This window comes from Triturus cristatus, chromosome 4_1 (assembly GCF_964204655.1).
Source record: "Triturus cristatus chromosome 4_1, aTriCri1.1, whole genome shotgun sequence".
NCBI classification, from domain to species: Eukaryota; Metazoa; Chordata; class Amphibia; order Caudata; family Salamandridae; genus Triturus; species Triturus cristatus.
The window spans coordinates 736,048,657-736,070,341 of NC_140585.1; the positions used below are offsets into that span (position 1 = coordinate 736,048,657).

Here is a 21,685-nt window from a genome sequence, read left to right on the forward strand (position 1 = left end):
ACAATTTTTTTTACTGAATGGTCGAAGTTAATCAGGTCCACTTGATTAAGGACTGCGAAATTGCACAAAATATCCTAAAGGAATCAATTGTTGATGGGTGATTTTGGCTGTTAATGTGACTGCAGTTTTTAGCTGTTTTGAGCCTGCATAATGTTAACAAGGATGTGCCAATCAATAATTAAACCAAGATAAAATCAACACAAATATTTTGGAGCACAACTGTTTAACTCCTCAAATAAAAATGAATTTCTCACTCACTGTACTTGCCTCTTACACATGATCTTACTCCCAAATTATTAATAACAAGATATAGAGATAAATCCCACTATTTTCTTTCCCATAAGTCAAATTTTGAGCATAAAAAGGACCCACATTGTGCAAAATAAGTATATGCCCAAAATAGAATGGGGCATAATAACAAGGGCCAGCGCAAATTATCGCTGGCCGTGTTTAGCGCGTAGAAAATTAATGCCGCCTATCGCCGGATTCTATCGCTCGGTGAGTGCACAATCAGCAACGCGCATCACCGAGGCGATAGAAATCCAGGCAATATCGGCGATAAGGGGCAATATCGCAGGATTATCTGCGATTAAAAAAAGAGTTAGACAAAAACATTGCTGATAGGGAGATGTGGACTCAGCATAATAATCCACCTCCCATTATAAACATAGCCAAGTCAGAAAATTAGCAGGCGTAAGAAACCTGCGATATAGCCGGTTAGCGCTAGTTTAAATGTCGCTAGGCCGGTTAGCGATTTGATTGATGATAGGGAGAATGCCTGTTAGCGATTAATATTGCTGTAGTTCACACGGGAATGCCTATCTCGCATCTCATTAGCGAGGCGAGGCGATAAGATTATGGGCGCTAAGGCATGGATTCACGCGTTAGCGTGTCCACGCTGATAGGGCATTAACATTATCGCCGCTTTTTGCCCGAAAACGGACGCAAAAGCGGCAATAATGTTAACGCCGGCTGATATGCCCCTATGTTTGTTATCAGCCTTTAGGAATGTATTATCCTATTAGCATCTGTTTAAATGCTTTTTTAATAGAATATTGGTGGAAACGAGATTAACTTCCAGGACTTCTATTCTGAATGCCCTCAGTGCGTCCTGACTACTTCAGTGTGCATAAACCTACGACAAGCACAGAACAGTGAGCAAGAGGAGAGTGTAATCAGTATAAGTAAAGAGCAGTTTCATAAAGCGATCAGAAAAACATCTTATCCTTGGATGTCGACTTCTGTAGCCGCCTGTCATATTAATGAAGTCGACAAATGAAATACTAAACAGAATGGGCAAGATGCACGCCAAGCAGTGGTTACATCCTGCATGCTGACGCGTCTTTTATATGGTCCTGGCTCTTCATACTGTCAATGGATCCAGGAACTGTCAACGAAGAGGTTTGGGCAAGTCAAATGATAGCCTCTACCAAGTCCACAAAACAAGCAAAAGTCCTTCTTAAAGCAACTAACTATAAAACTAGATAGCAGTGAAAGGCAGACAACCTGATGGATATCCCCAGAGAAAGTGAGCTCATTCATCAAACAACAGGGGATGGGAGGTATGGACATTTTGACTCGTGTACTCCATCCACATCCGTGAAGAATGCTGACTTGTATCAAGCCGGGCCTTCATGCCTACATGTTCAGAAGATCAGAACCACCGCCCCCTCCTGCAGTAGTTGTCACACATATGAACATCTTTAGTGACATGTCATGAAACTCTAATTGTTTCTCTAAAGAAAGAGAGGCAATACAAATCAACAACACTGTAAGCTGCCTACATAATGAACATTAGTGATCTGGAAGGGACCAGCAAGCTATGCATTCTGATAAATGATCATTCTTACAGGATGGTCCGAGTCCAGTTCTGATCCATAGCTGAGGATCTGATTGGCGAATCTGTCGAGCTCCTGAATCTTCCTGGGGAACCATGGCACTGCAAGAAACAAGGGCAGAGTCACCATATCTATACCAGCTTTGATTGGGAACACTGTCAGTACACATCAACGAGGAAGCTTTCAAAATCATATATAATGTTTAAGCTAGCAGTAATACTTCACAGTATATAAGTCTGGATATCTGTGGGTTTGTTTGTTTTTTGTTCAACATTTACAACTTTTATCAGTGTTGCAGTGCAGGAGTCAGTCACAAACCATGCCCGAAATGGCATTTTTCCATTCTTCCTCTCCTGATCCGACGAGTCTGATAGGGACTGCTTCCAACCCAGAACACAACACATACCTCTCTTTCAGAAAAGTATTCTCCTCTTTTCTGAAGCCATCACACTCTGAGCTCTCCCTGCCTCCTGACACTATATGCACCTGCAGATGCAGGTAAGTTCAAAGAGACACTACTTCTGGGGAGGTGGGCATTTACAATTGTATTCCATCTTTTGATCCTCCCTTTCTTTCTTTTTTCTTTCCCTTCTTCCTCTATCCTTCTTACTTTCCCACATGTATCCACTCTCTACTCTGGTAACAGACATTTTGGGCGGTGACAGGAATGGGGTGGTATTCGGTAGGGCAATGTTTTGAGGGGAGCAGCAGACTCAATGCAACCAGACTGTGATTTCCCAGTTATGCCTTATTTTTACCAAGTTTACGCTGATAGAAATTGACAACGAGAAGAACTGTTGTGTAAAGTGGTTGTGACTTTCATGAAGCTTAGGGGGGTAAAGAACCTACTGTAGACGGGTATGTGTACCCTGCAAGTCTCAGGCTTTGAAACCGTTATGATAGCTCAGGTAGTAAATTCATATGTTTAAGGATGTATGTGTAATCTCTGAACCCAGGTGTGAATCACTAGACAATATCTCAAGGGGTTACTAAATCTGCTTCATAGAATTGTATGCAATCTACGTGTTTGGTTTGTATGTAGAGTAGCTCATTAGATGAATGCATTAACTATAGAATGGCGTTATAACATGTGTGTCACATATGTCAATCCTAAAAATAGCTGCTGTGACCCACCAAAATCTAGAATCTGTGTGCGCTTTACTGTAATTCTGCATCTGTCGAAGCTGGATACAATTGGTTCAAATGTGTTGGGTAGTAATTGCCTTTATTGTTTAATTCTAAAGAGCCACCCACTTGTATAGTTTGCAATTAAAATAGTGACTGCTTGATACATCTGCATATATTTCTGAATTTGAGAAAGTATACACTTCCTCTGAGTATCCCTTTGCCCTCCTCAGGAGTGACAGGGAAGGTGCAGCTTTGTTTCTCCTGATGCAAAGCTACATTTGACTACTGACACTTGTTTACAACAAGACACAACATGCACAAAAATAATTCCTGATTGTTGTCCAGGTGAAGCATTTCAACGTGGGCGCTGGTGGAAACGATAATCGAATCACTCCTGAAACCCCACGCACATATTTACATAGAAAAAGACACTTTGGGGCATATCATCAACTACCGGCGATAATTATCGCTAAGCGCACTTAGCGCTAGGATAATTATCGCCGGCTATCGCTTGTTTTTATCGCGGAGATAGCGCGCTATCAGCGACGCTTATCTCCAGAGCGATAAAAATACCCGAGTTAGCTGCCAAATGTGCAATTATCGCTGGGATTCCAGCGATAATCGCACAACGTTTGACGCTACGTTGTTGATAGAGCACGGCATGCTTAACCATGATATCCACCTTCCATTGGATATCATGGCTAAGTCAAACTAAAAGCAGGCGTAAGGAAAGTAGCGGTAACCGCGGTTAGCGCTACTTTTCTTATCGCTATGCTTGTTAGCGTGCCGATTGATAATTGGAGAAATGTCGGTTAGCAAATTTCTCCAGTTATTTTCGGAAGGAATGCCCACTTTGCATCTCATTAGCGATGCAAAGCTGAGCGTTGTTGTAACGGGCGCTAAGTCAGCAAAACACGCTGATAAGGTGATGAAATTATCACCGCTTTTTGTCCGAAAACGGACGCAAAGCGGCGATAATTTCATAGCGCCGCCTTGATGATATGCCCCTTTGTTACTTTATGTGACCAAACTGCCATGAGTGCTTGGCATAAAGTATCGACATATCACGAGCCTCGTTCTGCTTGAACCGTTTTAGACTGTCACAACAAAGGAGAAAGATTGTCGTGAACATGCAGCTTTAAAGCCGTAAAAATTACAGAAAGTGGCAAAGGAAAACTAATGACTTAATTCTGGGATTTGTGTTGTTGGTCACTTTTAGGGCTTTAAGTGTGCCGGGTCTCACCGGGTCTGAGCCCCGGCAGTTTTTTAAAGGGGCCTCGAAACGGGTCTCTATCGGGCTCTGTTTTGTGCCCGGGCACAGGTGGTCGGTTTTTTTCTGGACTGCAGTGACAGCAGGCGCATCATGTGCGCTGCTCACACTGCTCACTTCTCACCAGTGGAGAAGTTACGGCATGACGTCATGCCAGAGGAACGTTGTAGGGGAAGGGAAATCCTTTAAAGAGAATAAATTTCTCTCTGGATTTCCCTTCTCCGTTTGAAACGCAGGAGCAGAAACATTGTCGTGGTGTCACCAGGGCTGTGAGCGGAAGCTTTTTCAATTATTATAAACAAGCCATAGTTGCTGCTTATATATCCAGTAGCGGTCCGTGGAGGGAGTTTGGTGGAGCAGTGAGGCGGGGCGGGGGAGGGGCAGGGTGGGGAAATGTAAACACCGGAATATGGATGAACGGAGGTAAGTACACATTTAAATACATAAAACGAATTCCTTTGCGCGTGCTGCATTGCAAAATGCGATGCAGCGCGGGCAACTAAATTCGTTTTATTTATTTAAATGTGTACTACCTCCGTTCATCCATATTCCGGTGTTTACATTTCCCCTCCCCCGCCCCGCCTCACTGCCTCACCAAACTCACTCCACGGACCGCTACTGTACTTATCTTATGCAACCAACAACCATTGACAAAGCAAATAGTCCTGACTTGTAGGCATGATGTTACTTGTTATATATCTGCATGCAATGACAGAAACAGCAAAATTCAAGTCGGGGGGCACACCATGTGAAGCACAGATTTTTAGCTTAAGGTGTTTTAAGCCACGCCCTTGATTACATTGGCCACGCCCCTTTGAGAGCCCCCCCCCCCCCCAGTTTTTTCATCCCACTTAAAGCCCTGCATTTAATGCACAAAGTAAATATTTCCAAGATAATGGTACAACCACTGCCACACTGCAAACATGGTATGCCCCCAATCTCCTGAAACAGCATTTGGCATGAAACAATCAGAAAAATACATCGGAGCCCCTAACACCTGGTGCCCTGAAGCATGTAGCATGACCCACATGTCACGAGAGAGCTACTTTACGTTACCTACTCCGAAATGCATTCATGAATAGGCCCCAAAGATGCCATACTAAATTACAGCTCTTAAAACGCCGAGCCTAGGTACGTTTGTAAAGGTGTAACACGGAGGCGCTCGCGGAGGAGATTGTTTATGAGTGATCACACATTCAGTGCTAAATCCTCTTCTTTGGTAGCATCCATCTTTTTCAACTTTATTTATTTTTTCTGGTACAAGTCACTACACCACACACACAAAGCTTCCGCGCCCAAATAACAGTATAACAGTTTGCACTTTGTAATTCTTCTTTTTATTTGAGGTTTTTACCGTCCACAAACGGTCGATAATAACACGGCACCTCTGCGGATTCAGAAGTATGGAAATAACTTGGAGTTCAGAGGTTTATTTTGTTCTCAATAAAACATCAATATAGTAGTAACGGAGAAAGGTTTATTTTAATTGTTAATTTAAAATGTCCAGTTTCCCAAAACAATGTGTTGTAGATATAAATCTCCGACACAAGGTGGCAGCACAGCCATATTATTCAATTTTAGAAATAGCCTCTGCTAAATGTTTGAATCCCATTCATTTAGAAATCGTTAACCTCGCTTATTTTTGCTTCGAATAATTTAATTAGATAAAAACTGCAAAATGTTAGACTTCCATTTGAACAGGGACATAGCAAATAACAGCTGAATTACCAGCCATGAAATATAACGGTAATGTGGGGCCGGTTATGAACCTTCTCACCCACAGGCAGGCTGGGTTCATCTACGAGCTAAGCCCGAATAGCTGCCAAGATTTCAGTTTGCCTACGTGTGGCATTTCCCTGTTTTGGGTGGCTAATGTGTACATTTTAATGCCTTGTGCATGACATTATGAGTGACACTTCATCCTGAGTGGAGTAAAGCAGGTATGGCCACACAATAAGATATAGATCGCAAACTATCCCCTTTGGTGCAATGTAATGATCTAGAAATGGTCATATGACGGTGGTTCAGAATGCAAAGTGATCTTTGATTAAAACTAATCCAGATTTGGCTAAAGGTGTTAGTCACGTAAGACACAGAGCCACTTGGCAGTTATGTCATTGGTTTGTCAGTCCCCTATAACACAAACACACGTGCAAACAGAATATCAAATATTGCTAATTGTTCAAATTAGTATGTTTCTGAATATGTATGACCTGCACAATTAACATCAGCAAAACCATGCTTATCTCATAACTGTAACAAGCCTTGTGAAACAAGCCAAAACTACAATTCCCAGAATGCATGATGTTAACTGAATTCTCAAGGCTGAACCATCCGTTCCTCAGTGGCAGTGCTCAATGTATGACTAATAGAATGAATCCCTATATAAATGCTACAGTAAAGTAGCAATCGTTTTCCTGAGTTCAGATTGTTGAAAGGCAGGGAAGGTCCTCCCAGGATTTTATCCTGCAAGGCCCAGATTATGGACAAGTCTTGACAACAGTGGTTCAAACTACTCCGCTCCCTTCTCGTAAAAGAATGTCAGAACCTTCAGTCTCAAAGTGAATACCATCAGCTGAAATGTCACTCAAGTGCCAAGAATCACAACTGCTATATAAGAACTACAAACACATACAGGAGAAACATGTGATGCAAGTTATGCAATAATCCTGCACACGATGAAACCAGCAAAAGCAGTCTTTGTTTAGCCTGGCCTCAAAGCCTCACTTCATGTGACTCACACTCCTTCTTCTCTTTTTTTTCTTCCAACAGGGCTTTGCATTGTAGGACATGCAATTGTGTTTTTTTCTCTTCATTACACGGTCACCTCAGTCCCAACATGCAAGTGGTGTTGGAATAAAAAGGCAGATTTGACTATTAGTGTCACATCTACGAGAAAAAATCAAATTGTTCTTTTATAATAGGGTGCTATATGTAAAGGTAGTCACTAGATAATTCCACCTAATAAGTCTGGAAAACCTGGGGACCTTGAAAGCTACTGTAGGCTGCTGATATCTCCTCGTATTCATGTTCGAAATATAATGATAATCCATGTCGTTCATAGTTAAAGCACCATGATTCAAAATGCTAGCTTCTGCACCTCCTTGCAAAGTACACATTTTGCCAATTACAAGTGTGGATTGTGCAGCCGGGCAAAAAGGTTGCACAAGGACAAAACATATATGGGGCAACTTTTAATTTTGATGAAGTCTATCCAGGTTCAGTATAGAGAAAAGTGGTCCCAGCACACAGTTCATTCAAAGCAAAACATTAAAGGGACACAATTAGACGAACAACTCAAAAGAGTTCGAATGCCATTTAATCACATCGAACATGTTAAGGTGTTTCAAATGAAATCAACAAATTTAAGCAACAATTTGAAGAAGTAAAAACACGTGCCCAAGGAAAGGATGGGGGAGTGAGTGAAATAGTGCGGAATTTGGAAGGAAGTGAACACAGTTGTAAAATTACTAAATTGCACTCAAATTGGACGGCATACATAAGTCTCTGCCGTATTTAGAACACAGATTCAATCAAAATCACAATATCGACAATTCTCAGTAATGCCATATAGAAACAATCACAGTGCATCATGTACTGTTGACGATATTGGCCAAAGACGTTGAGTCGACGTTTCGACCCCTTGAGTGTTGTAGGTGTTGGATGCAACCTTACGACGTGGGGTCTTCATCAGGACTGGGATAAACACAAAGGGAGGGTGGGCACCATGTCTGTCGGAGGACAGGCCTCTAAGACGTCCGAAGGTCGTCAGAGAGAGAGGGATTCAAAACTCCTCGGCGGTAACAAACGGTCGTAGAGAGTGTTGAACACCATAGACCGCAGTCCCAGTGACTTCATATGGGTTGACCCTTTATATTTACTACTGTCTATCCAGGTTCAGCACTGTACGGTATAAAAAATAGATGTACTGGATAATCATTTATTTTCACGGGTCTGGCACACACACAATTTGCAAACCTCAGAGAAACGAGGTACACAATAGAAGTTTGAAACCTGGAAAACATAATGCCAGAAATATAAAATACTGGTGATCAGACACAGAAGCACCTAAACTTAAAGAACACTGTAATTTGCGTCTGCCCCCTGTGCAGCCCTGCCAAGTGCCACTCATCAGGCGCTAGACTAACGTATTTCAGTGTGGTGATCCGCAATTTTCGTCATGCGTCAAAATCTTATTATAAAAAACAAAGTTGACACCTTAGTGATTGCTTCAGCCAGGTAGCCAATCAGATACTGCCTGGTGCTCACAGTGGGGTCGTGTCTGCTGCAGCACAACAACACAGGAAAGACACAGCCCCTTGGATCCACATATGGGCAGTACTGGGCCTGAATTTGTACATTGTTTTTGAACATAGTTCAGTGAGAGGTCACTTGGCACACCCAAAGACTCAGAGGTCTTGATTGAATTCCAGCCATGTGGCAGTATAACAATAGTTTGGATCATGAATGATGTTTAGGGTAACACACAAATAGATATTCTGTATATTTTGTGATACAGCAGGCTCTTTTCTGGGCAGCACAGTGCACTCTACCCGTGCACTGCCTGATTAAATGCATATATGCCAAGCATGCCTTCTGGGGTTTTCCCAGGGCGGTATAATGCATGACTCATCCGTTTTAGTGTGGTGATGCGCACACCAGCAGTAAAATGTGTTAGTTTAACCCCTGATGAGTGGTACTTGGCAGGGTTGAGCCAGCGCATACTTGCTGTTTTATTGTTCCATTGACTGCTTTTTGCCACTCTGCAATCACCACAAATAGCTTTGTTAAGATCAGAAATTAAAAACAAGCTTTGGCAAAGCTAGTCGGCCAGGTTTGCATTTTAAGTTACTACTTTAGGCCATGCCCATTGGGTTTGCCAGTATTTGCTAGTACCGACTCAGCAGCAGAAAGAGAAGGAGCCTATGGGTGTTTTAAGCAACATCAGCTGAGTCGTTTCGACCTGCCGCTGGGTGTGCTGAACAATAGTAGTTCCCCGGTGGCAGTATTAAATAGAGCCACTAAATGGGCAGAAAAGCAGCAGCGGCCAGCCTGGCGATCAGATGTTTTGCCTCCATGAGGCACTCCCAACATCTTGTGAAATTGCACCTTTCTTGTTGATCGCACGAGACTTCATAAATTTTAATGTCAGGTTTCTGTCAATGAAAAGGGACATTCCAGATGGGCGCTTGGTAAGGTCAGGTTCGAACTGGAGAGCTGACAAAATCACTCGGAAAACCATCAGGTCTTGCATTTTGAGTCTTGACTAAAAATCATCATAATAATAATAATAATAATAATAATAATAATAATAATAAAAGCCTGCTACAGTGAATAACACACAAAAAACTATGGCTTTGTGTATGCAATACATCTATGAGATAAATCATTTAATCTGTGATGAGTCAGTATGTCTTAGCACTGTTAATGTGACTCCCATGCATTGCAGTGCAATCACGCTATAGAAGGTGGAATGATACACACAGCAGCTAATAACATGAAGCAAGAGAGAACTACTGCCCTGGGTGGAGCCGGTGCCCATCTTGCAGATAGCTGCACTGTTAAGCCAGATCTAATGATTGCTTCAGTGAAAAAATTGAAAAAAAAGATTTCTTTATGTGTAAAATTCGTGTGTAGGATAAAAGCTTGAACATGCCAAAGAGTGTGATGAATACGTGTACATTTGTCATATAGAGGTTAACCATTGTAATGTAAGCGCTCGTTAAAAAGGTGGAATGATACACTAAGCAGCCAATATCATGAGATAAGAGAGAAATATTAATCTGGGAGGAGGCAAAGTTCACCCGATGTTCTATTAAGGAATTGGCATCAATAAATCAGCTGTGGTGTCAAGCCAAACCTAAAAAGGAAAATAGATAATCCATTGTTGGGTGACAGGTCTTGGCATCTTCTCTGGCGCTGATTGGAGCAATGATTGGCCAATCCTGTGGCATCTACAGTGTATGAATTTGTACAGGTTGCAGAGACTTTAATAAGGAAAGTAGGTCCGGTCCGGCCATCATCTAGTCGGGTTATGCACTGAGGGAAGCTGGCCAATGTTAGGTGAGTGACTTGTCATTGAATAGTCTGGTATGCCCTTCATGTGAGGTTTGATAGACTCACCTTTGCAGTTGGCCTCCAAAAGCCTTAAAACACCAAGCAGGAAATGGTTCTTCACCTCACCTGTAAAACCTTAATACGTCTCCTTTAGGTCTTAGTTGCAGTGGGAAGGCGTTCCAGTGGGTTTTGCCTTCAGTTGATAGCCCCTTTTTACAGGGTGGTTGCAATGCGGTAAGAAACAGTTGTTTCCACCTGCATTTGAATTAGAGGTTGTGTATTTAAAATGCATTACCACATTACTTTGCCCATGCTCATTTTGGCAGGTCAAGCCTCTTGAAATGTGTGAGGGGCAAAGTCCCCGGGAACAAGGAAAACCTGTGGGAATAGGTGTGGAAACCTCAAATCCCAAGGTTATTCCAAATTTCTTAGGGGATTACTGGCAATCATACTGTTATTCCACACCTCGGAAATCTCATTCCCTATGGTATTGGTGCCTTTGTGTAAGGTATTAGTAGTGTGTTTCCTGTGTACCTTTAATTATCTAGGCCAGGGACAACGTCCTCCAAATGTGAAAGCAGTTGGTTGTGCAGATGAAGGTTGAGGGACCAGAAAGACCGACTCTTCTGTAGTCATTCATTGATGACTGCCAGAAGAAAATTGTATATTACAATTTTTAAGAAAGTATATTAAATGCTAGGTACTCGTGCGAGTACGTAGTCCAGGCAGTTTGTCATGTACCCAACAACTATTGTCTTTGGAGCTCTGTGGTTGTGTCTGGAGCTCTGTGGGTAGTTTTCAAAACGTTTTGTGGTGTGAGTATGAGTGTGAGTGGGGCGCTGGGAGGAGCAGGCACATGGTGCAGACTGAACACTAGAGCAATACGTTGTAGCAGGAACTTTAGTGGTCGTGGGAGGGCTATTTTGTTTCAGATTTATGAGGCTAGAGCATTGTGGAGTCCAGGGGTCTGAGGGGCATATCAGCAACACCCGGCGATAATTATCGCTCAGCGCTCTTAGCGTGAGGATAATTATCGCCAGGTAACGTGGATTTTTATCGCTGAGATAGCGTGCTATTAGCAACGCTTATCTCCTCAGCGATAAAAATCATCACGCTAACTGCCTAACGTGAGATTATCGCTGGAAACGCAGCGATAATCTCACGCAATGTGGCATTAGCTTGCTGATAGGGACTCACAAACTTAGCCATGATATACACCTTCCATAGGATATCATGGCTAAGTCAGTCCTGAAGCAGGCGTAAGGAAAGTAGCGATAACAGGGGTTATCGCTACTTTTCCTGACGCTATGCTTCATAGCGTGGGGCTTGATGATAGGAGAAGTGTCGCTTAGCGACATTTCTCCTATTATTTTGCTCTGGAACGCCCACTTTGCATCTCATTAGAGATGCAAAGGGAAGCGTAGTGAAAAAGGGTGCTAACATGCGATTTTGCATGTTAGCACCCTGAAGAGCGATATTTTTATCTCCGCTTCTTTGGCTTTTAAAGCCAAAAATGCGGAGATAAAGCCCTTGTTAATATGCCCCACGGACATTGTGAGATTGCGAATGGAGGGCAGAGGTCTTGTGTCTCTCAGGGCTCCATTCCTGCTTTCACAGTCATTTGTTGAAGTTGGCAAAATGCAACTTGCCTCCTTATTATTCGTGAGGCAGGAGGTTTTGCGACTCTTGATAACCATACATTTTGGATGTGATTGATTCGTACGTCAGATCGCTTCACTAAAAGGTGCGCAGGTCACAAACAGTCTGCGCACAATTTGAATCCACTATTTCTGACCTGCCCAATGATAATTCAGGCACCATACTGGGTATTTTTAATCGTAAGGTGGAAAAGTGTGCACCCTTGCCTGTCTGCTTTTCAACAGAAATTTGTATGAACTGTATGATACTGTGCTTATTTTGATTATATTCGGTGCTGCCTTTTTATTTGTTTCTGATGTCCTCGCAGGACCTGATCCACCACTGGAATAAAATCTCGTGATAAATACAGTGGCGTAGCTAGACCTTTTGCAGCCTGTGGTGATCCCTGCATTTGCCTCCCCGGCGTGGCCGCAGGTAAGAGCGGGGGGTGCTGGTCACCCTGTGTTTGCCGCCCGTGACAGTTGCAGGTAAGGGGGGGGACTCTGCCACTCCCAAAACTCATGCCGCCCTGGGTGCACCGCTCCCGCTTGCTACGTAACTAGATAGAGTAAAAACATACATTTCTGGATGCCTTAGCGATTGGCATTGATAAAACGTGCAGTGAATTCTGCCGTGCAGGCAGGGATTGCTAAAAGACCCTCCCATGACTTACCTCTGGACAGTTGGACTATGCTGGCCCCAATGTCAAATGCAAAAAGAACAGTTGATGGACAGAATGCAGAACAATGTCATACATTCACCCCAGTACAGAGATCTGGGCCTAAATCCATCGTTTTTTTTGCTCACCATGCCATTCCAGTTTGAACACAGCCATATGCAAATCAGGCTTGACCCTGTGCCTCATGGGCACAGTCCAGCCCGAACTGCCAAGCCAGGTCCTCCCTGGACTGGAAACAAGCATCCTAGGACCGGTTTCGGGGTTTCACCCCTCTTCAGCCAGGATAGCTTGATAGCCTTCTGTTTAAAATGCAAACATTATATTTTGGAAAGTGCATCTTAGGACCCCCGTGTTCCTTGACAGGGCCGTCCAGAGTGCTGCTGTGCATGTAATCTAGATGTTAAATGTTGCCTCATATTTCATTTGCAAACTGCTCACTATGAACTCGAGTTGTCATGCACGAGGACAGTGCGCACTGCAACTCTCGCCAATACAAATCATAAAACAGAAACAAACCCGGTCAAGGGCGACCCGGTGAAGACAGGGTGGTGGGGGCGGGGGGAGGGGGGGAGGGTCAAGCCCTGTGCGCAGCAATAAATATTGATTTATTGTCTCTAAGTGAAAGGGTGGTATTTATGACTTGCACTGGACACCCACGATGGAGCCGAATTAGCAGAGGGTCAGATGCCAAGTAGAAGGCAAATAATGTATTAAAATGTGGGGCAGAGGCACAGAAGCTCTGAGGAGGAAGTGCACAGACTGAACATAGGCCACGGTGCCAGGGTCAGAGACGGGGCTATTCAATATATTGCAGTTCATGGCCCGGCCCGCCTTGTTCCCTAACAGAGAGAGTCTGCCCCGCGCCCAGGGCCCTTGTGACCCCGTGGAGCCTGGGCCCAAGCCCAGTCACAGAAATTAAACATTTTTGTGGTGTTCTTTTCTGAAATAGAATAATATTTAATTAGTCTGTCTCTTGGCTCCGTGGTGTCTACTGAGAGGAACGTGGCCCCATAAATCTGCTGCCAGCAGTTGCATAATTGAAATCTCTACCAGGCTCATCACCCCCAAAAAGCAAAAGGAAGGCGTCGCAGACACTTGGCGTTTAAATGAACCCTTTATAATGACACTAGGAGAAATGACTGCCCAGCGGAGGAGATATTCATTCTATATGTACATTTAGCCTAAGCTATTGATTCCATCTGCACTATATTTCAGAAGGTAGTTGTATTTTATGTTTGATCGTACATAACACACGTTAATAAAACGACTGCATCTAAAACTGCTTTTTTTGCAAGTTGAGTATGCTAAATAGGTCGATACTGCCTTAGTGATGTATGGTTTCACAAGAAGGTTAGTATGTAGAAGAATATATAATAAATGCATTATTTCTCAGTTTATATAACTCTAGTTGTTATTATGATGATTTCCTATTAATACTTCTGTCGTTTAAACTGAACTAAATATAGGTGTGTGTGGGAACGGCAGAACAACACAAGTGGCTTCCTTGGTATTTTACATTGCATCACTTAATTATTCAAAGGCTGTGTCAGCGCCTGGTGTTGGTTACCAGACAATGCCCCAGTGCAGCCTGCCTTTATTTCTTCTTTCCATCCCTGATAGCACCATGGAGTTCTAACCTCGGATGCTGAGGCTGCATGGCTTCTGTAGCCTTATATTTCGTTCCAACACCAGGCTCTACTTCCTATTGGTATGAAGAGATCTCACATTCGAGAAGACTGCAGCCACTCTTCTCCTGTCATTTTGCATTAGCTCTCTGGGAACCTTCCTGCCTAGAATGAGGCCTGAAAGAGTTGTGAAAACTGCTCCCAGAGAATAGACAACAGCCTAGAAGTGGGTATGTTCTTTCTTCCCCTCGCAGCAAGACCAGCTGGGGTTGGCCCAGGAACCTCATTAGCTTCAAAGGGGCCTGCCCTGTCACACGCGCTTGGGAAGCCCCAGCTTTTCTCTCAAGTCAGGCTGTGGGAGGAAAGCTACCCCATAACCAATTTCATGTGGTCACAGAAGAAGGCACTACTCGTTACAGTGTCCACACCTGTGAGTGGGCACAAAGACTCTGAACAAGGGGTGATGGGTTTCTCCATCTTGGATTTTGAGGGTGAGGAGCACAGTGGGATTGTCTACAGTAGGATATACAGAAACTGGGGAAATAGTGGGTAGCGTTGCCCACTGGAAATTTTACCCCTCTGGTTAGGAAGTGCCCAGCAGTCCTCCCTATCTATACGCTAATAAATCCTGCAAATCTGGACCCTCACCCAGACTTCCTCAGAACACTCTCTGGACCTGTGGAAGAAGAGAAGAGTACTGGACCTGCTGTCTGTGACCTTTGAGGAGCTCTGATCAACTGGACCTGCTCCCCCTTGCACCCAGGCCAAAGAAGTGCACTTCAAGGGTCAGCTGGCTAACTTCCTGTGTAAGTACAGTGACACATAAAACTGCGAGAGCGCTTTTACTTACAATTCCCAGCTGTGAGAAGTTGGCCTGGTATATGATGTTCACTAGTTAAAGTGACCACCTTGTACCATGCCAAGCAACCCTTATGGTGTGGTTGTAAGTCAACCTTTTCGGACTAGCTGCCCTAGTGGTAGCGTAGGCTAAGCAGTCTTTGAGGCTAAACTCGTTAAAGCGTGTTAAGCAGGCTGTTTTACCATATGTAACCCCCCTTTATACCAATGAAAGGACACCACACAGATATATATTCAAAATATATATGTATTTATTACTCAAAAAATCCCCTAGACTCTTTATGAGCACAGGAGCACAAATCGTTAAACAAGAAAGTATTACAATATACAGAAGTTGCACTTTTTTATGGATGGGCCCTGGTGGCCACTCAAACCATATACTAAAATAGTGGTATAAGTACCACGAACAGGAAAGGGAAAAGGCCTAGGGCCTCTAGAATCGCTGGGCCTACAAGGAGATAACTTCAGTTAGTGACCAGGAGGTCCACGGGTCGTGTGTGCAGTGATGAAAGTTACACGCGGGCTCCCATAGGTTTTCAATGGGTGCGTAAAAGTTCAAAAGTTACTGCTAGAAGGGTCTTCTGGATGGACTACGAACTTAAGACTTTAAACATAGGCACTAGAGATGTTTCTCTACACTTGGGCACCGGAGTGCCAGCTTTACCTCACCCACAGGAAGCAGGTGCATAGGTCTCGAAGTGCGTCGGGTTTCGTCTATCTGTTCAATGGAGCCTGGTGACAAAGATGCTGCAGGCGGTCGGTCCAGAAGAGATGCGGTGGATCCAAGGGTGGATCGGAGTTGTAGAAGACCTGTAAGCAGAGGGGACAGTGTTCACAGTCACTAGCCAGTGACCAGCGTGGCACCAGGTAGGTACCAGGCGATGTCGGGTGCAAACAGGTGAAGAGGTGTAGCTTGTCTCTGCAGCCCCGTGGTCCCTGAAGGTTGACGACGTCCAGGAGTCGGTTCACGAGCTGTCCCACGCAGGCTCTCGCTGTCGGCGGTGTCGGCGACTTGAAAGAAGCAAACAAGCCTTGGCAAAAGCAGGAGTCACAGGAATAAAGAAAGCTTGTAACTCTGACCAGCAAGGTCAGAGGGGCTGCTCCTTTTGAGGGAAGTAGGGGCCAGTCTGGAGCAACCAGACCAGCATCGTAGTTTTCAAAGTTCGTCGCCAAGATGGCCACTAGCCAACAGGCCAGGGTCCGGTTAGGCGCGTCAAGTTGCAAAGTGCAGAGGGGCCCCACGCAGATCGTGGAGATGCTGGAGGGCTCACCTTTGGTGCAGATGCTGCTCGGGTGTTGGGCTTCTCAGGACCCAAAGCACAACTTGGAGGGAGCCTCTGTTGTCGCGCTTGCAGCTTGTCGAGTGTCTTCCAAGATGGCTGGCTCCACGTGTCTCGGTGCCTCCACGGATTCCTTCTTTGCAGGGACTATGGGTCGGGCTGTGAGAGGTCTAGAGGTCCAGGTCTTGTCAGTCTTTGGGCTTGGGCTCCGGCAGGAGGCGGCGGCAAAGCAGACGTCGAGTTGCTGGATGGTGCTTGCGTTAGCAAGATGGTCACTCCCTGACCATAGGGGAGATTTCCTTCAGTCCTCTGTGCAGCAGAGCGTCGAAGTTCCCGTCTTCTTCTTTGTAGTAAGTTGATTCCAGGATGTCTCAAGTCTTAGGACACAGCTCCTACCTTTATACGGATTCTAGGGGCCGGACTACCTGCTAGATCCCTCCCTAAGGGTGGGACCAGGAAGGGGGGTGGTTACACCCCCAATCCTTTGTCCAGCTCGCCCCAGGTCCGGGGCTGGTGTGCCCCAGGACCGGTTTGAACTGGCATATGCACCGAGGCTCCTTGTGAGCCTCAGGCATGTCTGATTCCATTCAAGCCCTTCCTGACCAATACACAAAATCCTGTCTGGGGTGGTGCTCGCACCTCCCCTGGCAGGAAACCCTTTGTCCACGTCTCCCAAGCTGGAAGGACTCCCAGCAGCAGGAGGGCAGACTTGTGTCTGTGGTGGCAGCGTCCATTTTGTGGAGCTGAGGCTCTGTCTGATTTTACCCGGGTTTCAGGTACTGTACATGTCGTGTCCCTCTAGAAGGGTGGAAAGCTAACCCCGTCACCAGAATTGGCGAGGGGTTAGTATTCCAATTCGTATGACACCTTACTCGACATGTTTTGATAAAGCCAAACCAAAGATAGCGAGGTTCATAATGCACTTAAGAGTATATGGTATGGCGATATATGGAAACGGTAGAAGGAAGTTGTTCCGACCACTGCAGACAGGCTCAGCTCATGCCAGAGCACCATCTCACATGGAACCAAGCACTCTGCCTTCAGGATTGTTAAGGCCTGCCATAGGAGTGACTTATAGGTTAACATGTGTCCCATTTAAGGTTAGGTATAGGTATACTACACCTAAGTAAGAGGTGGTTACACCAACTTACCCCAGCTGAGTGATCAGCCAGTTGTGTCAAATTGCTAGGCCAGGCCAGGGGTGGCACAATACATGCTTCAGCCCCTGGTAGGCCTTGGATACACCAATGCCCTGGGTACCTAGTGTAAACTGGTACAGGGGCTCACAGGGTGATCCAATTCCAATTGGTTATGCACCTAGGGTACATGGAGTCCATTTTTAAGAGAGAGCAGATAGGCTGAGATCCTGAATGGCAGGATCTCAGGCCAACTAAGTCGAAAAACCAGCTAGACACTAGGCAAAAAATTGGGGGTAACCATACTCAGATATCCACCTTCCTACACAACCCCCCCCAAACGAAGGGAGATAAGGCTGACCTTGACCAGGTAAGCCTATATTGCCTAAGTGGCCATATAAGGAAGAACCAGCACTGGCATGGTTACCCCCTGTCTCATGGTCCACTAAGCAATCCCTCACCCTAAGGGTATCAGAGGGTCTCCACCATAGGGAATATCTACCTTTGGCGTGTCTTGGCAAAGTAAAAGGCTGGTGTTGAGATGGAGTACTGAAGTGAGTGTCCTCAAAGTGAGGCCTCAGCTTCCTCCAATCATCCTCCACCATGGATGCCTTTCTTTCTTTCACTGAGTTGCAGTGTGCTCTCAGGGTCAGCCTCTGGCTACCTAAAGCTGGAGGCTGGGTCCCTTTTGAGGGCTTACTGGAGGGACAGGTCAGGTTTGGGGCCCTAAGGTCCCATGTCTGCCTGTGCCCAACAGAATCCCTCTGGGGGAGGTCCCTAACTACCTGTAAAGGGGATCCCTCAGGAATGTGTTTAACCATCACCTGGCTAGGGCTACTAGCCAGGCAATCCTCATTCTTTTGATGGGGGGGTTCTTGTGGACAGGGGCCCTCTTGGGGTCCACTGGCCTCCCTGACCTCTGCAGCCCTGGGCTTACTGAGGCAGGGTAGAGAGAGGCAGGCTACCTGCACCAGACTGGGTCCCACCTTGGAAAGGTCCACTGACATCAGAGGCTCTGTCAGGCCAGGCCTGGCTACCTCTGGGGCAGTCCCTTCACAAGGGGTGTGGTCAGATCCCTGGGGAGGCTGACCTTTTCCTAATGTCTGGGGAGAGGGAGACTTTTCTTCCTCCCCACTACTCTCTGTTTGTGTGGAGTGATCCATAGTTTCAGGCTTCACTGCACCTATGTCAGTCTGAGTATGGACTGAGACCATTACAGTCCTGCCAACCTTTTCAGGGGGGCACTCAGTTTGGGTTTGAGCTGTGACTGTCACAGCTCTGCCAGTTCCTACAGGGAAGTCTGTCTTTGCCTGGGCTGTGGCTACCACTGCCCTTCCAACCTTTTCAGGGAGGAAATCTACTTGGACAGGGGTTGTGGCTGGCACAACCCCACTGCCCTTTTGTGAAAGGCCTACCATTTTAGAATGGGTGTCTTGTTCAACTCCAGCCCAAGCTGAGAGTTCTAAGTCATTCCCCAGTAAGCAGTCTACAGGCAAGGTTGGGGACACTGCCACCCTTTTAGGGCCAGTGACACCTCCCCAGCTGAGACATACCTCTGCCATGGGATGACTGTTCTGTTTGCCATCAATGTTAGTTACCTGGTAGGAGAAACCAGGCAAAAGCTGCTCAGAGGGAACTAGCCAATGGGCCACCATAGTGATGCTAGCTCCAGTGTCTCTGTAGGCCTCAGCTTTTGTACCATTGATGTAGGGCTCCTGTCTGTACCTACCCAAAGTGTTGGGACAGGCAGTGAAGTTGGCAAACCCCATGCCACTATCACAGACAAGAGTAGTTGCTGTAGGTGAATTGGCTAAGCCAGGGTCCCCCTGTGTTCCCCAAGTAAACCCACCCAAATTTCTGGGGGCACTCCCACCACCTGGGGGATTACTGCTGACAGTAATAGGTGGTGTGACAGGAGTAATTGGAGGAACAGTTTTGTTTTTAGCCTTTGGGCAACTGCTGTCAGTTTTCCAATGCCCAGGAATTTTACATTCATGGCAGTAAGGCTTTTTACCTGTGGTAGAGGAGGGAGCTTGGGACCCACCACCCTGTGTGGAGTTTTGGGGCCCTGAGGAAGATTTCTCTTTTGTTTTATCCCCACCCTTCTCTTGAGGTTTGGTGGTCTCTTTCTTTTGGTCACCACCCTGATTTTTAGGCCTGATCCTGGTCCTGACCCATTTATCTGCCCTCTTCCCCAATTCTTGGGGAGAGGTCAAATCTGAGTCTACCAGGTGTTGATGGAGGAGCTGGTTTTGACAGTTACTTAAAATCTGTTCTCTCATCATCAAATTGTACAATCCTGTATAATCTGAAACCTTACTTCCCAGCAACCAACCCTCCAAAGCCTTAGTGGCACATTCAACATATTCAGACCAGTCCTGAGTCTGTGCCTTCTGGGTATCTCTGAACATTAACCTGTACTGCTCAGTGGTTAAGCCTAACCCATCAACAAGGACACTCTTCAGGGCTCTGTAGTTCTGACATCCTCCTCTCTAACAGTGAGGAGTCTATCTCTGCCTCTACCTTCAAAGGAGAGCCATAAGATTGCTGCCCACTGGTCTTCAGGAACCTGCTGCACTTTGCAGGCTCTCTCAAGAGCAGTCATCCACTTGTGGATATCATCCCCACTTTTGTAGGGGGGCACAACCTTGGACAGGTTCCTATTATCAAAGACCCTATCTTTGTCCCTAGGGAAAATGCTGCCACCAGTGGGTATAGACCCACTCTCTCTAGGTTGCCTAGCCTTGTTCAGTTTCTCTTCCATCAGGGCTACTTCTAGCTCCTGTTTCCTGGTCCTCAGCTGAGCATCCTGCATTCTGGCCTCATGCTCCCTCCTCTGAGGGCTGGTCATCCTTCTTCTGGAGTGACCTTGAGAGCCTCTAGAGGCATGAGAGCCATTATAGTCACCTGAGTGATTCCTCTGTCTCGCAAACCCCTGGTTAAGCCCACTAGGGAAATTCAATGGGGGGAACCCATTGTCAGTCCCAAGTAGTCTTAAGTTAGCTGAGCCAGGTATAGCACCTGGCACTGGGCTATTTCTCCCATCAGAACTGCTGCTACTATCAGACTCACCCCCTTTGTCATCCCTGTCCCTATGCTGATCCTCATCATCTGTTGTCTGATTCTCAACTAAGGGGCGACTGTTGGAAAGGGGTACTTCAGTGGCATCTTCAGAAGGACGGCCTCCTGTTCCAGTCCCTGAGGGGTCTAACTGAGAGGCTTTCTTGAGAGCTCTCTGATCTTCATCAGCTTGTAAGAGTTCTCTGAGTTCAGCAGAGGTAGGGTTCCTGGGCTGTTTAAGGCCCCTGATATTTGCCAACTGCCTGAGCTCATTCTGGTTTAGGGTAGCAAAGATGGTTGGTGCCCTCTGGGGGTCACTCTCGACAGAGATGGGTACATTGGACCCCTCTGCCCCAGCCATTGCTCTTAAGTGTGGGTGGATGTGTTGCAACTACCTACACTTGGGGTTTTCCTACTAAACCTATCTAGTAGTTGTAGTCAGGGTGTGCTACTCCCTTTTCTCTACAACAACTAAGTTTAGTAGAACTTAAGTATATAACTAATCTTGTTTTATATGTACCTACAGGTACCTATGTGATCTTTCAATTGGTAACAACGAGATTACAATGGTAAAACACAGCAAGCTCAAATCCGACCGCTGCTCACCAATGTGCGAAGTTGGCCTGGTATATGATGTTCACTAGTTAAAGTGACCACCTTGTACCATGCCAAGCAACCCTTATGGTGTGGTTGTAAGTCAACCTTTTCGGACTAGCTGCCCTAGTGGTAGCGTAGGCTAAGCAGTCTTTGAGGCTAAACTCGTTAAAGCGTGTTAAGCAGGCTGTTTTACCATATGTAACCCCCCTTTATACCAATGAAAGGACACCACACAGATATATATTCAAAATATATATGTATTTATTACTCAAAGTATCCCCTAGACTCTTTATGAGCACAGGAGCACAAATCGTTAAACAAGAAAGTATTACGATATACAGAAGTTGCACTTTTATATGGATGGGCACTGGTGGCCACTCAAACCATATACTAAAATAGTGGTATAAGTACCACGAACAGGAAAGGGAAAAGGCCTAGGGCCTCTAGAATCGCTGGGCCTACAAGGAGCTAACTTCAGTTAGTGACCAGGAGGTCCACAAGTCGTGTGTGCAGTGATGA

General features: G+C 45.6%; 1 protein-coding gene across 2 annotated transcripts in view; it reads right to left on the reverse strand.

The window, feature by feature from the left end:
- Window positions 1–21,685, reverse strand: part of PAH (phenylalanine hydroxylase) — a 219,365-nt gene that overhangs the window by 76,894 nt on the left and 120,786 nt on the right. For both annotated transcript variants that reach the window (XM_085653236.1, XM_085653235.1), the window contains one exon: window positions 1,851–1,939. In XM_085653236.1, the coding sequence (XP_085509362.1) occupies window positions 1,851–1,939 (89 nt within the window). The remainder of the gene's footprint in view (window positions 1–1,850; window positions 1,940–21,685) is intronic.